This window comes from Morchella sextelata, assembly GCF_020137385.1.
Source record: "Morchella sextelata strain SCLS chromosome Unknown scls_17, whole genome shotgun sequence".
Taxonomy (NCBI): Eukaryota; Fungi; Ascomycota; class Pezizomycetes; order Pezizales; family Morchellaceae; genus Morchella; species Morchella sextelata.
In genome coordinates this window covers 287,079-304,114 of record NW_025408632.1, presented here as the reverse complement: position 1 = coordinate 304,114, position 17,036 = coordinate 287,079, and the positions used below count along the sequence as shown (strand labels likewise).

At 49.6% G+C, this 17,036-nt stretch overlaps 6 protein-coding genes across 6 annotated transcripts; 3 read left to right on the top strand and 3 right to left on the bottom strand.

Moving 5' to 3' along the window:
• Nucleotides 1-1,939: 1,939 nt before the first annotated feature.
• H6S33_004216 (uncharacterized protein) lies at nt 1,940-2,796 on the bottom strand (the record flags this gene model as incomplete). Its single annotated transcript, XM_044835928.1, has 3 exons — nt 1,940-2,484; nt 2,570-2,664; nt 2,738-2,796. 3 exons carry the CDS (start codon nt 2,794-2,796, stop codon nt 1,940-1,942), a joined length of 699 nt encoding a protein of 232 aa, XP_044690954.1.
• Nucleotides 2,797-3,497: 701 nt separating this feature from the next.
• H6S33_004215 (uncharacterized protein) lies at nt 3,498-4,071 on the top strand (the record flags this gene model as incomplete). Its single annotated transcript, XM_044835927.1, has 3 exons — nt 3,498-3,608; nt 3,681-3,770; nt 3,910-4,071. 3 exons carry the CDS (start codon nt 3,498-3,500, stop codon nt 4,069-4,071), a joined length of 363 nt encoding a protein of 120 aa, XP_044690953.1.
• Nucleotides 4,072-8,488: 4,417 nt separating this feature from the next.
• H6S33_004214 (uncharacterized protein) lies at nt 8,489-9,192 on the bottom strand (the record flags this gene model as incomplete). Its single annotated transcript, XM_044835926.1, has 5 exons — nt 8,489-8,512; nt 8,590-8,640; nt 8,732-8,746; nt 9,013-9,044; nt 9,096-9,192. 5 exons carry the CDS (start codon nt 9,190-9,192, stop codon nt 8,489-8,491), a joined length of 219 nt encoding a protein of 72 aa, XP_044690952.1.
• Nucleotides 9,193-9,384: 192 nt separating this feature from the next.
• H6S33_004213 (uncharacterized protein) lies at nt 9,385-9,788 on the top strand (the record flags this gene model as incomplete). The annotated part of the gene is made up of 2 exons (XM_044835925.1): nt 9,385-9,405; nt 9,489-9,788. The coding sequence occupies 2 exons, from the start codon at nt 9,385-9,387 to the stop codon at nt 9,786-9,788; spliced, it is 321 nt and encodes a 106-aa protein (XP_044690951.1).
• A 4,051-nt stretch (nt 9,789-13,839) lies between these two features.
• Nucleotides 13,840-14,505, bottom strand: H6S33_004212 (uncharacterized protein; the record flags this gene model as incomplete). Its single annotated transcript, XM_044835924.1, has 1 exon — nt 13,840-14,505. One exon carries the CDS (start codon nt 14,503-14,505, stop codon nt 13,840-13,842), a length of 666 nt encoding a protein of 221 aa, XP_044690950.1.
• An 813-nt stretch (nt 14,506-15,318) lies between these two features.
• On the top strand, nt 15,319-15,771 carry H6S33_004211 (uncharacterized protein; the record flags this gene model as incomplete). The annotated part of the gene is made up of 1 exon (XM_044835923.1): nt 15,319-15,771. One exon carries the CDS (start codon nt 15,319-15,321, stop codon nt 15,769-15,771), a length of 453 nt encoding a protein of 150 aa, XP_044690949.1.
• Between the last annotated feature and the right edge of the window lie 1,265 nt (nt 15,772-17,036).

Below are 17,036 nucleotides of genomic sequence, written 5' to 3'. Positions count from 1 at the left end.
GGAGTATCATTCTGGATGATTGGAATGACAGGCACCGCCGGGATCCTTCCAAAGTCTCAATCGTTTAATTTCTTTATGTATTGGCTTCAGGTACGAAGGAAGTATATATCTTGCGAGGACCACTAATTGGTTTTGGGAAGAGCAATTCTGCGAGACTCGGACATGGGAGCTAGGGGAGCACTAGTATCGGCATCGTCTAGGGCGATATCAGGAGGAGGAAAATACGGATACAGCACGCCGAGAAAGGTTGGTTTCTGGGAGATTTGGGTTGATTGGGGGCTTCGGGAGTGTTGAGAGTATACTGGTTGGGCATTGGTTCCATTTCAACAGTGACTGCTGTTTATATAACTATATTGAGGTCTATAGTTAGACTCTAAACTGCTGATGAGGGATGGGGATAGGATTGAGGTATTGTAATTGTACGTACCTAGCTCTCGAGATAACGCCTCTAGCCTCTAGCTGTGTCTTCATGCACCCACGGCAGATAGCTCCGCACTATAATATATGTGGCACTCCCCGCACCATCACTCCCCATTTTCCTTCCTTTCGCAATTATTGGCATTCTTGCCTTCAACCCATTGATAAATGAATGGTTCTCGGCTTGCTTGTCCACATATATATCGACATTTATTATATGGCTTAATGCTTGACGAGGTTGTATTCGTGGACCTATTCGTATTGTGAGAGATTTCGGACGGCCTGGTAGTAGGAGATATATAATAATGTGCTGGGTCTTCACGCAAAGTTCGGAATGGATAATGTGTTGGGAGTTTGAGTAGAGTTCGTAATGGATAATATGATATACTGGCGTAGACATCTTATCAGAGAGCGGATGATGGGATTGAATAATGGGCGGACGGAGGAGGGGGTTATATACCCATTTTCCTCTACAGATCTAGATCTACTGAAGACGTGAAGTCGTGAAGTCGTATTACGAACAGACCAGATCTCACGCACAACGCATCGACGCAATACCGAACTTCTGAAAGCTCTAGCATTTACTACTATCTACGGCAAAGAACATAACTGTACAAAGAAACCCCCAGCTAGACTATTATCCTCACACCCACAGCAAACAACCAGTAACAAAAGACACAAGGTGTTGCACAAACCTCGATCAAAGCCGTGGGTGGTCACGTCACGGATACTCACTCGCACGCGTAGCAGCTGCGTCTTGTACATGTGTTCTCACTCGTCCGGGTGATAATCAATGATGCATACTTTGCACCAACCGCTTCGCACGTCACCTCGTGCTCACGTAACCGTAACCGTGAGCGGGATCGATCGGGAACAAGAACACGAGTAAGAACGCGGATAAGAGAGCCAGCAACGAACTTCTAGAATCTGCAACGCTACTCTACTCTACTCTATCCTGCCATAATGAAATCCACCATACTACAGGCAATCAAAAAGCCAGTCAATCTTCAACTAACCGATCTTATTTCCACATCGCTTCCGCCTCACAGCCATACACAACCTCAACCACGACAACGACAACGACAACGAAAGACCTCACCTCACAAACAAGAGAATAAGACAAAAAGATCTCCGACCAGCACGGGAGTCGAACCCGCAACCTCGGTCTTACTACGAATAGGAGGACCACGCGCTACCATTGCGCCAACCAGCCAATGGACGGAGACCGCTCTCCCTTTAGAAAATTAGTAATAATAAAAAGCACACTACTGGATGCTAAGTGGTTTTGGGTTTAGCGGCGTGGCTAGCGGAAACATCCTGGAGCGGAAACATGCGCAGTGGAAACATGGCAGCGGAGAGGACTGGGTTGCGAGTGAGAAGTGGTAATGATTTGTGCAGCAGCAAAGGTGGTCATGAAGTGTCGTTGGTCTACATACAAAGGCTAGCAATCGTGAAAGAAGTCTAGTCTACCCTCCCCCCCTCCCCTCCCCCCCTATCCTCCCACCCTTTCCCCTCACAACCACTACACCAACACCACCCTCTCCTCCACCACCATCCTCGCCACCTCCTTCACCCCCTCCACCACCCCCTCCTCCAACTCCACAAACCTCATCCCCCCGCCACCCGCACCCGCACCCCCACCGCCAAACACCACCTCCTCCCCCCTACTCCCCTCCACCACCCTCCCCACCCTCTCCTCCCACCCGCCCGTCGCCCCGCGCGCCCCCTCCCCCGCGCTCCACAGCTTCCACGCGCCGTCGTTCTCGGCCGCGCTCAGCGGCACGTCGTCGAGCACCGACGCCTCGGTCAGGGAGGCCTTGATGTACTGCAGCACGTCGAGCGTCGGCGTGGGCGTGGAGGGCGACGTGGGCGTCGGCGTGAACCAGCACGGGAAGCCGTGGCGGAGGGAGAAGAGGCCGGGCGTGGTGGATGGGGAGGAGGGGGGTGCGGGCGAGGGGCAGATCAGCGGGTGGTAGAGTGGGGTCTGGAAGATTATGGTGGGGGGTGTGGTGGGGTAGGTGGGCGGGAAGGTGATTGTGAACTTGAAGATGCCGCCGTGGTAGGGACCTAGAGGGGGTAGTGTTAGTATGTGTGGTGTAGGAGGTATGGGGAGGGAGGAGGGGGGGAACGTGGAGAGGGGAGGGGGAGTGACCTTTGCGCGTGAAGATTACGCCGGACCAGAGCGTGGGGTCGGGCAGGGAGAGAGACATGTAGACGCCTGAGGGCGCGGCATGTTTTAGACTGGCGCTGTGTGGGAGCTGCTAGTTAGCTATCGAGCTTCAGGAGGAGAAGTAGAGAGGTAAGGGGAGCTAGGTAGTACAATTCAATCAAGAGGTTCTGGCGCCGCACGGCGGGCGTGGAGAGGAGTGCTGGGGGCATTATGAGCTGTTCAGAGCTTCCTCGTTTTTGTGTGGAGAGAGGGACGTGTGCTGTGGTGCTCTCTCTCTCTCTCTTCTGTGTTCGCAGTGTACATGTATGCATGCAGCTAGCTGGGTGGATGGATCCTGCATGTGGGTTAGGGCTCGGGTGGTCCCTGCAACATCTCCCCAGCCCCGTCACATCGAACTAGGACATGCACTCGCTATTATCGATATTCGATATTCACAGGTTATCTGGAGATAGTGGCGGGGATCTCACAGAGAGGCGGTGGGAGAATACAAAAAACCTCAGATCTTCGAGTTCATGCAGTGGTGATTGATTGATTGATTGATTGTGTTGTTGTGGGGCCTCATCGTTAATCTTACAACCCCCTTTTTCTCCTCATCTCGCAGCAGTGTGGTGGCTACAACAGCAACCACACACCCAACAAACAAAACAAAACCAAACCCACGATCATCGCACACACACACACATAGCCGCCCGCCGCGTCTCGAACACAACATCGACCTCCATATCACATATCACCGCCGAAATCCGCACCCAAATCCGAACCCCTCCTCCGCCTGCCTGCCGATATCACTATAGACTAGCTATCTAGCTATCTAGCTATCGAGCTAGCATCCACCAACACCCACCGACCGACCGGTGTCTTACTGCAGCGGCAGCAGCAGCAGCAGCCCGCCAGCCAGCTGGGCAGCACGATGACCTCCCGCCGCGTCTCACGGCAGCGGCAGTCCGCCGTCGGCGCGACGGACGTCCTCATCATGCTGCAACGCATGATTGATGCAAAGGAGCGCGAAGTCGCCATGCTTGTAAGCCTCTCCCCACTCTCTCTCCCTCCCCGGCCCGGCTGCAGGTGCATGGCCCGGCTAATGTGCACGCAGCGGGACCTGCTGGCAGAAATTAATCACCCGGCCCCCGCGGCGTATCATCGCCCGGCACCGATGGTGCATTCGAGGGCTTCGACGTTTATGGTGTGTTCATCCCTCTGCCCCCCTCCATCTCCCATCCCCTACCCCGTTCCCGCTACCCCCATGCCCCCGCACACCCTGGTTGTGGCGTACAGTGCAGTGCAGTGTGGCTGATGGCTGATGTGATGTGTGTGTATAACAGACGTCGACGTGCAGGAGATGCAGCGGGCAGGGCCCCCCGCCAAAGTCAGGGTCGTCGACGAGCGCGTCGGCGAGAAGCACGCCGTCTGTGGCGAGCGTGAGGAGGAGTACGCCGTCGGTGGCGAGCTCGAGGGGGAGGAGTGTGCGGTCGTTGGATATGTGAAGTCCTCCTGGTGGTGAGTGCTGGTGGCTGAAGATTGGTTTCCTTTGTTGGTTGGGTTCGTGGGGGCGTATGGGTTGTTGTGCTTTCTTTTCTGGATTTGGAATTGGTACATGTAGTGTGGTTTAGTGCTCGATGTTTTTTCTAGTTTCGTTTCTTGGTGGCTGTGCTATTGCTATTGCTGGTTCTTTGGGCCATTTTTTTTTCCATTTTTGACCGTGGGACTTGTGCCTACGTGGGCTGCATTGGTATTTTTTTTTTTCGTTCTGTATCTTATTCCTTCTTTTCTTCTCTGCTCTACCATGCAGCCAGCCGCTCGTTGATAGCAAAATTCGATTTCTATGTCCTCTTTTTTTCTTTCTTCCTCTTTCCTTTGAACTTAAATGTGGATGAGCAGTATAGAGATTGTGTGCCTCGTAAGTGATGGTTCATGTGTGGTGTAGAGGTATTAAGTAATAGACGGCGGTGTTTTATGACAAGTGGCTAGCTACTGCCAGATTAGTTCCACGGTGGTAATGCGGGGAGGCGCTGCTTGAGATGGGTGCCTTTGTTCCTGTGCACGTGGTTTATGCCCAGCTGCATGGAGGCGGATCACGACAGCTGCAGTTCTTGACGGGGTTGGAGGCGTTGCGGGAGCTCTGTTTTGCTTGAGTATTAGCCAAACAGTGGTTTCTTTGATGCGGGTGCAGCAGCAGCTACCTCAATTCCTACAAAGTAGAGATGGGAAACAGCGGTCTAGATGATGGAAGTGTATCGGCGTAGACGTCACGTCAGCACCGATAGTTCTGGTCTATTTGATACGTTTCTTGGCGTGATGGCCGTTGCTAGCTGGCGTGACGACGCAGAGTGATCCCCCATGACCCAGAACACAACACTGCATCACCCACCGCCATATCTCCCAAACTGCAGCCTCCATTTTGACGCTCTGTTGTGGTGATAACCTTAATGTGTAGGCCTGATACACCTAGGCCGCCCGGAGACCATTTTCACAGGTTGTAGATTAGTCGTTTGGTAGGCTTGGCACTGGGTTAGGTTTTATTGATGAGTGTGAGTGTGAGTGTGAGTGTGAGTGTGAGTACCTTTTTTTTGGTTCGGTTTCCTTGAGAGTAGTGTAGACTTGGTAGTTGCGCTTCTGCGGGTAGGGTATGGCGGAAGTAGTGGGTGGTGGTATGGAATGGCTGGTGGTCTGAGATAGCTTTCTAGCTTGGGTTGTCTCTCGAAGTCGCGGGGCCGGATATGCTGACGGCGTGGATATCTGGCGCTAGTGGACATAGCAGTTGCGGGATACTGGTACGTACGCCTACGTGGTGGATGTCTGGAACCCCATATAGCGGACAGAACCTCCATTGCGTATGCTTAGCCATGGCCTGAAGACCTCATATTCTTGTTAGTGCACTGGGCCTTATCAGCTGGTCGTCATCCGGTCCTTATTCCATCGTCTTTAGACTGAAGGTGTAGTGACGAACGGTCAGTCCGGGTAGGCACTACACCCGATTCCGGGGTTCCTCTGTCCGAAAGGAATTTGAAATGCCCGTCGAGAGGTTGCCCAAGCGTGATAGGTAAATTGACCCTGAGACGTACTTATCGGCAATACTGAGGATGTAGAAGGTGGGCGCTGACCATATAGCTGAAAGTGTAGGAGAGTAGTAAAGAAGCTTGAATGCAGAGACCTCAGCTCCGTGTTCTGATCCTACTATTAGAGATCGAGGCCTCCGGCAGGAAGCGGCGCGGTTGAAAGATGGAATACTCAATGCTGGGACCTTGCGGTGAACATTGACCGTGACCCTACGTGAAGATGCACCGGGAGCTGCGATGCAAAAAGAAGAATTATAAACATCTCAGGAACCATGAAATTGGCAGGAGAGAGGGTAAATCGGTACTGAAAGAGCTGTCAAGACATCCGTCTTATCAAGGGCTCTCTTCGCTAACATCACCATGACGAAATAGCTACTCCTCTGGGTTTATTCTTCTTCTCCCTGCCTCCCCCCCTCTTTTCTTATCATCGATCATACAACATCCCGGCGTCCTATTGTCCCGATATAATGTCCTCCGGCGCTCATTTGGGAGAGGGCTCACTGAACTTGGACTTTCGCAGGCCAGAGCTCGGTATTATTGTACTTATTCTATTAACCAGGGGAGAAAGGAGTTGTTATTCAGAAACTGCGTTTTGGTTTATTGCTGATATTGTCGATTTAGATGTTGATATCCCGCTTGTGACGTCCCCGAAAGCAAGGGGAGCGATGCATGGTAGCTCTTGAGGGACTGAAGTAAGCTATTACTTGCGTGATTCAACTACAAGTTACTTCCTGCTCACATCCCAGACGGGTCCAGAGCTCACCGAATCAAAATTTATACGAGACCTTTCTCTCGAAGCAGCATCCATTTCATTCAACTAGCACTCCTGGTGCTGCCAACGTGCTTAGGTTTCATACAAATCGTAACCCAACCTCTACGACCCTGTAGCACTAGATTCCCTTACCCCGGTTTCGTGTCACCTAACATCTATCTCCATATCATCTCCTTACTCTCCTCCACCTTAGGAACGCTTAACCTCTCTGCGAGATATGTCCATTGCATATACCCACCAAGCGCCAGCAGACTTCTTTTCTATTTCGAGTATAGATATAGGTATATGTCACTCCGGCCACACAGAGTACCTCCATTCCGTGAAAAAGGCAGCTACTTTTCACCGAGGTCCCAGCTGAAAAGAAAGCTGGGCGTACAGAGACTCAGCTGGCATTATCTACATTCCCAGCTTTCAAAGCTCAAGGCTCAGGTATATGTTCCCCCCACTTTTAAGATTCATGCTCTATGGGAACAAGACGTATATTTTTGAGCTGTGGTAAACTCTAGGGATCGATAATAACGGGGGTATAAATACCAGGGTAGCAGTGCCAGCGCTAGGACTGCGGGCAGGAGATCAGTAGCTGCTCCTCCAATACACATCTGCGATCATTATCTCCCTTTTAACATAACCTACAATGGGCAAGGACTCTCGTGGGAGGGTGGCTATGACCGCGGGGTTGTCTCCTTTCGGTGAACCGTGGGGTGTGAGCTTAACCCTCCTGGTGTATCTATATCAGCATCATCGGCTTGGCATTGGACAGGTGTATATCTCTTAATATCTCAGAGTCTACTATTGGGCGAGTATACAATATGGGGTGTTAATCCCTTGTTCCGCAGTCTATTGAGGATAATTCCTTGCAGAACCCGACGTGCCCGGGTTAGTTATTCACGACCAAACCACCCCTCTATTCCCGTAAAAACCTCATTATGGAACACTTCACGAGTACCAAAGGGCGGAAGAGTTAGGAAAAAGATTACAGCTACCTTGTACTCATCGTTCTGTCGCCAAATTGGTCGCTAGCACGGCCCGGCATCCTGATTCTCATACCGAGTGATAATCTATGACGACATCACGGCTTTTACTATGCACACGGGGCAGGCGCTGAAATCAGCCGTGACTAAATTTATCTCGCTTGAATTTCTCGTTTTCCTATTTATACAGGTATATAATAGGCACCAACGGGTGTTGAGCTGGGTTCTTGAAACACGCATATGCAGGCACGCATGAAACAAAACCCAACCTGTGGGGAGAAACATAACCTTAGACGTGCAAGCCATATATACTCCTATCAGCCCGAGCGTCTGGCTCGGTATTACCCGGTTGGACTGAAACAACCAGCTGTACCAAGCCTGGGGTAGTCGACATAACACTGACAGGTCGGACATGGTGTACAGGGGTGTGGGGTGCAACTGTGGGTGGAGCTTCGGGAGGAAGCTATCAGTCTTTTGATTCAACTCTGCTCAGCCTGGGGGTGTTGACATAAACTCTACAGAATCGGAATTAGAGGAATGATAGGTCATAGGATGTGGTGCGAGCGATACATCCTTATTAGAGCGCTTGGAAACGACCAGATCATAGTAGGATTTAGAATCGAGAACTGAGGCGCTTTGTCTGCATACTACCTTTTTATCGAGTTTCTGTGATGGAAAAAGTAGAGAGCAGATTAAGAGATGTGGCCGCGCGCCCTCTACTACGGATTTGCATTACGAGGTCGGGGCGCAGCTGAGTGGGGGACTGAGTTATTGGCTAAAGTACAGATATACCAGATCTGTGGGGTAGAAGGTTAAGAAGCCGTACTGCTCGCAACAGTTAAAAAGATAGCGAGAGACCACATATACAAGCTACAGCATGCAGCACATGCCTCCGAAAGTCCTCGGCGTACTACAAAACGGAGGGTTTGACTCCCCAGATTTGGGCATCCGGATTATACACATATTCAGATCCCTTCGATGAGCATGGCCATCAGACGGAACCAATGCGTAATGAAAAATTAAAGCTAATTTAGAACATTCCCGGAACAGAGAATCGAAAACCAAATCCCCAGAATCGTTCCGATATACTATCCTAGGCCTATCATAGTATTCCCACTAAAACTGCCTAAAATACATATACAATTGTTAGCACAACAATATCTTCACCCCCCACGCTCAGGAACCGATACTTTGAGTAATCACATTTGAATCTTCAATTCTCATTGGCCAAATCGACTGTTGGCTCGACGTCGACTTCTAGCTCAGAGTTTACTTAGGCTCTTCTTCTAAAAGGTTTATTGCCTCTCAAAATGATACCCGTCAGCTTGGGTTGAGTCATACATACCCCGCTATCGATTATCTATCATTTCCTACACCAAAAATGCAAATGATTGCGCAGGTCCCAAGCACTCCATCACTCCATCCATTGTTCATTCCCACGCGTCCGAAGATGAGAAGAAAAGAGCCATAAAGTAAAGCACAGGGGTTCACTTGATCTTGAATCCCTTGGTCGAGAGAGCGCGCAGTCTCGACTTAAAACACAGTACCCGCGGTAATCAAAACCCAGACCCTATCACGTCCTCTCCCATCCCGTCCAACGCTTCTAGAACACGTGCACACACCCACCGGTTCGCGGGCGTTTGTTTCATCTCGCTTAGCTATCCCGATAAGCGCCTGTCCCTACACGATTTCCCCATGCGGCAACGCACCCCCGAGGCCCGCCCGGGATACTGCGCCTCTTTCATCACGCTCAGTAGGTGAACAGGTGGTGATTACGACGACCTGCAGCTTGGGCTGGGTTTCCATTATATGTGTGGGCAGGCGGGCCCTGTAACCTTCTTTCAACCTCACTTCTTCACCTCTCGATCTCTTCGCCCACTTCACCACTGCTTCGCCTTCAGACACTCTGCCACCGCTGCTGTACGTGAGATAGACAGATAGCCAGCTACAGAAGGTTCGCATCACCAAAGAAGCACAATCAACAACAGCATACACAAGATGACCCACGGCATGAAAGAAGTACATACCCCTTTCCCCCCCCCCTTCATCCCCTCCCCTCCGCCCCCCTCCATCCTGCTCCCACTGACACACCACCCCTCCAGGCCTCCCCACCACCGCAATACCCACCACAAGCCTACCCGCCGCAAGGCTACCCACCGCAGGGCTACCCACCGCAAAACCACTCACCTCAGCCCGGCTACAACAGCTACCCGCCCCAGGGCTATCCACCACAACAAGAGGGCTACCCACCGCCGCAGCAGGGATACCCGCAGCAGCCGATGGTCTATCAGATGCCGCCGCCGCCGCCGGGCGCGCATAAGTCGGAGAGTGATGTGGGGGGCATGTTGGCCGCGTTTTGTGCCGCGTTGGCGTGTTGTTGCTGTTTGGATGCGATTTTTTAGGGATGGAAGATGGGAGGGGGTCCATAGGGAATGGGATGGGGGAGGGAAAAGCTTAAGGGGGGGGGGGGTAATGACTGGGAATGGCGGGTTTTTTTTCGCTTTTGCCTTCTTTTGTGATATTTTTTTTTGTCTTTTTGTTTTATTGCATATACGTTTTTAGTTCCTGGGTACTCTACTTGTAGCTGTGGGCTGCCTGGGGTTCGGGTCGGTTGGGGCTGGGTTGATGATATCCGGCGCTGCATGATGGGGGATACTTGTATCGCACTGTCTGCATTTCATCATTACTTGGTAGTTTCCAATACCATCAGGCTGTTAGTTCATGGGACTGGAAAAATAGATTACGGGTTTTTTCCTTCCTGCGCATCGCATTTTCCTGAGAACACGAAAAAGCCATGAGGAGTTGTGGGGAAAATGTCCGAAATGATACCAGCGCTACGTAGTGACATGTGAAGCTCGATGTCATCTAGATCTGATCTGCCCCCTCCCCCCCGCCCCCCCCCTCGGGGAAGTGGCGCTCATTTGTGTGCGCGCGCGCGTAATTGTGTGTGTGTGTGGTCCGTGCGTTGGGTTTTGTGCGACATCATGGGTTTGTTTGGTTTTGAATCGTTTCGTTGTAACCAGATGCCCGGGCGGGCCCCCACATGCACAAGGGGCGAGGGGGAAGGAGGCAGGGGCGGGGGATAACGGGGGATAAGGGGGGATAAGGGGGTGAGGGGGGTGGCTTTGTGTACCCCGCGCACTGTGGCTAGCTGGTGTGGTGTTTCGGAGGGTGGAGTGTTTGGGGAGATCTGGGTTGGTCTGGACCAATTATAACGAGTGTGGCTACGCACAAGGCCAGGTATGTATCCTCACAACACAGATAAGTATGTACATGGCTCTGGGTGTCGGAGCCTGGCCGCGGGATTATCTCAATTATTGGCACTGTATATGTCCCCCGCCACTAGTGCTGGAGAAAACCGTGTTGTGGGCGCGAGCGCTGGGCTGGACTGGAGGCTGTGTGGGTGTTTCCGGGATTGCGGTTTGTGGGGCTGGTCGTAACTCCTTCTGATATATGTATGTGTACGTACGTGGGGGACGAGCCGGTGGATAGCGGGGGAGGAAATGCTTATAGTTAGTTTGATGAAGAAACATCCCGATAGTTGGCTATGATATGTTCTTATAGTCGCGGGTTACAAATTTCCGAGTTTTCTGGTCCCTCGCTCGACTGACCGCTGGATAGTTCTGTGGAAGAAGAAGAAGGGAAGTAGAGACTCAAAGTCGTCGTCTAAAATCGCGTTCTCTAACGCTGCTGTAGGGTTTCGATAAGTTGGGGTCTCCCTGCCGGTGATGGATCATAGGATGTCACTCGGTGACGGCTCCAGTGGGTTTGAGGATTGTGAATTAAGTTGGGCTTGTGGGGTGAGCGGAGCGAGCCTAGCTATGAGATGGTCTGGAGCGGCGCATGGAGAGCGCCGCAGCTGTGCTTTAGTTACCGGTCCATTGCCCGACCTGATTCTGACAATACACGTAGTTCTATATCCTATGGTCTCGCGGATTAATGAACAAAGATACTGTGCTGAATAAATATGACTTCCGTGATATAGATCGCTTTTTGTGGCTCCATACTCGGCCCATATATGGCAGCAGCGCGGTTCTAGCTCAACCCCACCCCCGGCCGCCCCGATAGGTAGGCTAGGCCGTGGTGGATCAGCTAGATAAGATGGTGACAGATTATGACAGCCGGGAATCTCGCGGTGGGATGTGCCTGGGTGGATCTGGTTTGGAATGCATGTGAGAGGGTGTTGCAACTAGGCTCGGGTTCGTTGCTGTTTTATAGGGGTTTTGAGGGGGCTCATTGGATGGGGCGGGGGCGTTCGAGTCTGGTGTTGGGTGTGAGCCTGGTTGGGGCTGGGTTCTCTGGGGTTGTATGTGTGCTCTTAAGGCAGAGAGATTGAGATCGATCTGCTATAATCTGTTGGCGTTGGGGTTTCGGCGTGTTTCTTGATGCTTGGTGCTTCGTGTAAACCACGGTTGAAGCTGGAGGGAAAAGAGTAGAAGTCTTTGACTGGCGGAAGGCTTGGACTTATGGTGATGAGAGAACGTGGTGGCGACCTGTGGTTAATCGGCTACTCACCGCGCGACTGGAGGTGTATTATTGTAATTCTCATAGGAGAGTATTGTGAATATCCATACAACCTACCAGAAAATTAGATTGCTACTAAATATTTCTCTCTCTACATGCCGATTGAAGAGACAGACGCGCCACATCTCGAGGTTCGGTGTGCTTCTAGCTGGTTCGGTGCCTTGTATCGGCATAGTCATAGAATATCACTCGGCTAGCAAATCCCCTCCCCAACTGTGGGGCGGATGCTAGGGCGGGAGTGACACTTTCTCTACCGTTTTTTAGAATCCAAACGGTACTTTAGCGGAGGCCGGGAGAAGATGGGAAGTAGATTCGACCTTTCGGAGATGCTGGTCTGGTCTGAGTCGCGGGTGGTGTGGGTACTCATTCTTCTTCACTGGAGCTCCGGGGAGGTGAGGATTACCGCAGACCGAGTGTACTCGTTGAGATCCAGGTACTACACGGTCAGTATCTGCACCCTTCTACACAAGGATGGGGGCACATTGGCTAGGAAGGACACCCTACTCCCCGTGCAGAGAAGACAATCAACCCCTCCGAAACCACAGACAGCCTATCAGCTCTCACGTTAGTGTATCGTCAAGTAGCCATGAAAGAGGGGGAGAGGGGACGTCTGGTAATGTAAACTGTGTGTCTTCACCGCAACGTCTAGTTTGGTTTATGCGGCATTAGACGGGAGTTGAGAGCCGTGGGCGATCGCGCGAAGACGTCCGGATATGAGCGTTCGAAGCATACTATATAGCTACTACTTAGAGAATTCAAGCAGCGCTGTTGACTGTTTAGTTAGGAGCTGGGGAGGCGAGGAGCGAGCTATGATGGTGATGTATGTGCTGGGGGTGTGGTGTGTTGGGGTATGCGCTGTTGAGCTCGGCGGTGAGTACATGTATCTACCGTCCTAGGGAGGCTGGCCAGGAAGCAGTGTGTGTGTCGGGAGAGATTATAGTTGGGGCCTCCCATGTTCGCAGAAGGCGTTGATTAAGATAGATATAGACACCGAGTGGGCGAGCATGGGTGGAGAGGTAGCGACTTGAAGAGTAGAGACCGGTACCGGGGGTGTGGGCTAGTTGCGGTACGTAGGTGCGGGGGGCATATCTTGTTGTCTGTGAAAGTTGCTTAGCTAGACTTGCTATAGATGTAATACGGTCGATTCTAAAGTTCGTGCTGTCTGATTGGTTGCCTTACGTCTTGCCACTGTCTGTCGCTCTGTGCCTTTGCTTTGAATCAGAGTTCTAGTTGGGGGATTTGACAATCCATTACGCCTAGCCAGGACGGTACCGTGGTAGAAGGACAACTCTACCTTCAAATCGCAGATGCGGGGAGGCTATAATAGGGCGAGTATGACTGTGTGATGAAGACCTGTAGGAGGGGCGGAAGCTGGGAGAGGTTGTTAATTAGGAAACCCGGGTGTTGTCTGGCAATGAGTGGCGAGGACAGGCGCACGATGGTTCGGTAGTGCGAGCTAGAGGACAAGTATACAATATAAGCAGATGGAGAAGTTTTCATATGGCTTGATCAATTGAGCTCGGGTACATACATGGAGTGTTATATAACCTCGGGCTCGGACTAGCTCCACCACAAGTTCCCGCACCTTGCCGGAGAAGATCAGCGCTGGATCCCAGGGCCAGGATGTTGGGATTTAATTGCTAGCGTACTGCTTTCCTTTAGACGCGACTCACTACGTGCCCGCCTGCCTGCGCAAGTATTGGTGCTCCTGATAAATATATGTTACGTGTTATATATATAGGAGGATCACAAACACTTTTGCAGGGCGCGCGGCTGCACGGCAATCCTCAAACGAGTTGTCAAACAAGAAGTTTAATTGACTACTAAGAACCTTGATAATTATTTTAACACTTGTTCCGGTCCCAAAGAAAAATTAAAAGGAAGGGAATCGCAGAATACTATAACAAAACCAGCTTAATTCAAACGTAATCATTGTAGAGTAAGCACAAACACAAGTGCTCGATTCAAAATCCATATCATTACGAAATCTTTAGCACCCTGTCCAAATTCCTTTTCATACTCAATGCAGTCTTTGAGTGCTTGGCCAGTCTTTATTTCATCTTTCAGCTCTTGGATCCTGATTTCAAGACCCGCCAATCTCCGATCAACTCGTGCTCTCAATCGCCTATATTTCTCGTAAACCGGACCTTCCGGCAAAAGAGGTATTTCATAATTCTGCATATATCTGGTTAGAATATCTTCCTCGGCAGTGTATTCAGCAAGCAGCTTCTCCATAACTTGGGTATCCATAGCAGCTAGTCCTTGGAAGAGTTCAGGCTGACGCTTTAGACGGAACTCGTAGTCTTCTTTGCATAGTTCTGACATGACAGTATACACTTTAATTAACTCACAGCTCAAGCCGCGGCAGTTCTGATCCCAAAAGTCGGGCCCAGAAGGAGATTTGATTTTTGAAACTTCATTATCGAGATAAACAACCCTACTGGCGTGAAACTCGCACCGATCTATATAGTGCTTTTTATCCTTGTGCGAATTCTTCAGTGCTTTGAGGTCGAGGTTGACAAGATGAACATAGTTCTTGATGTCACTTTTTGGTATTAAAGACCAAGGTAGAGGTCTCGAATTGTCTTCGGCCATCGATTCGGTATTAAGAAAACTGTTGAATCATACACTCAAAGTTTTGCTTACGGATGCTAATGTTCTGACCAGGATTTGATGTGAGCGGAATAAATTGTATAGGGTTGAATAAAGCGCAAAAGGCTCGTTTGAATTGTGGAAGAGGGCCTCTCACTCTATTTAAGTTGACACTATTAACAAAACTAAAGATATCAAGGTCGATTCTATTCCAAAAGGAAGATATATATTACGCGTGTATGTTGCTCTATATATATTAATGATTTCAGGGCCGAAAGACAGATTTTAATGAGTAATTTTATTTCATCAATTAAATTCGGTTAATTTGATTGGGTCTTACAATTGGGTTTGGGATTTGGTCGGCCAGAATTTGTACGCCAGACAACACAAAGTGCGTCCAGTAAAAATGAAGTGATTTTTCATCTCAGCTTTTAGGTTCTTTCCGCTCAGGGGAGTGGCAACACTCTACCATGGCCACAGGATTATTCTTATTGTGAATCCCATTTACCCCGTCATGTTGGTGATATATAGGAAACATTTGTTCACGGATGTAACTGCAATATATAGAATGCTTCAAACCCTACAATCTTGAGTCATCTCGCCTTGAAGCTTGGGTAATGGCACTGAAAACCATTGAAATGGAGATGTATCTATTTGAAAATGTTTTATAACATGCAATTTTACATACCACTAATTAAAATCATCAGGTTAGCCAATCAGTCGACACAGAACCAGATTCGCAGAGGTTTCTCTACACTCCTCAATTGTCAAACCAAATTTCTTCCTTCCTAACTTCAATTGCCGAATAAGAAAGTCATGGACAATTTGCGAACCTCTGAACCTTGGTCCCTAATTCCGGAGACTACCAACATTAATTATCTGAATGCAGTAAGACGCAATCTACGTGATATCGATTATTGCACCCCTTTTATACAACAATTGAAGGACAATAGCATCGATAATGCAACTGAAATTCTTGCCGTTGACGAGAAGCTACAGGGCACCCTGACTGACTCAGAAAGATGGGATCTCAAGCTTTTACGAAAGTTTTATTGCAACACTGTCAGAGTTAATGGTTGGGATTTAGCAAAACGGAGACGAACGTTAAGTTTATCCCATGAGCAACAACCACTGCTATTTGAAGCATTCCTTAAGATGGGTACTGAAGGCATGGAGAAGAAAATTGTGGAGTATAAGAACGAAGAGCATATTCTGATTTCTTACATGGAAGCGTTGGAAACACCACTTTTGCCAGAAGGGCCGCTCTAGGGGGGGGTGGAAATGTATACCTCGAATATTAAGTAAATTCGTCGGGAAAGTCGTTTCTGGGGTCCCAATTTTCGCTGGGAAATGACAATATTTTGGCAGAGGGGAAGTCGTTTTAAGGGAAATCGGACGACTTTACAGACGATTTTTTAATGATTTACAAATGACTTTACCGACGACTTTACTGATGTCTTTACTGGTCACGCTTCTGTCACCCATTTCACACAGGGGGATAAGTTTTGGTAACCGGTAATGCTTCACATAATTGACGAAGGCCATCACGAATGAAGTGAATCATCACAGAGCATCCTACTATTGTACCAGGAGTATCAAAGCAGAATAGCCTGCATGTACATATGTACATTGTGTAACTTGTATGTGCGCCAACAGATACATTGTACATACGCCAGAAAGGAAGACCGACGGACGGCTTGTTGGGACTGGTGGGCAGCTGGCATAGAAGTTACTGTAAGTACGGTACTTACAGGCGGGTACGAGACTATGTACGTATACGTGTGTCGTTTACCATCCTTCCCAGCACGCAGTTCCTCCAACAAGTTCTGTTTGTGTAGTGGTATATGCCTCCGGTTTAGGAAACTTATGACGACAGCGGATACCGGGTTCGAATCCCGCTTAGATCCACTACACAAACAATTGTTTTTTTTTTCTTCTTCTTACTTTTACCTCAGTTCTATTATTGTTGTCTGATATATCCATCCCATACACCTGTGTAGTGGGCGCCGGGGATTCGGGGGGAAGGGGGAAAGAAAGGGCCAACGTACCGATGCGCCGCGAATGCCAACCTATGTCTGTTCTGTCTACATGTATGTACATGTACATATATGCCAAACAATAGATCCATCAAAATTAAATCATATTCCCCAACTGTTACAAGCCCATTGATGCCAGATACCATTTGATGACCCCATCGAAATATTCTATTTGGGGACTCAACTATCTCGAGATCTAGAGGAGAGGCTTCATCAGAAAATATTGATTTTCCGGCGGGAACGGGAAACACCGGAAACCATCATTTATTTTGCATTTAACATGCCTTTAACTGGTAAAGTCGTCAGTAAAGTCGTCCATAGAGGTAAAGGCATTAGGAAACTCGTCGGTAATGGGGCAGGAATGCCTTTAACACACCGTCGGTCCAAATAATGTGTATGTCGCAACTTTTTGTATGGGAAACGTCAAAATTGATGCATTTCCACTCCTACTAGAGCCGATATACGAGAAATACCAATTGGTGGTCAATGATGTAGATC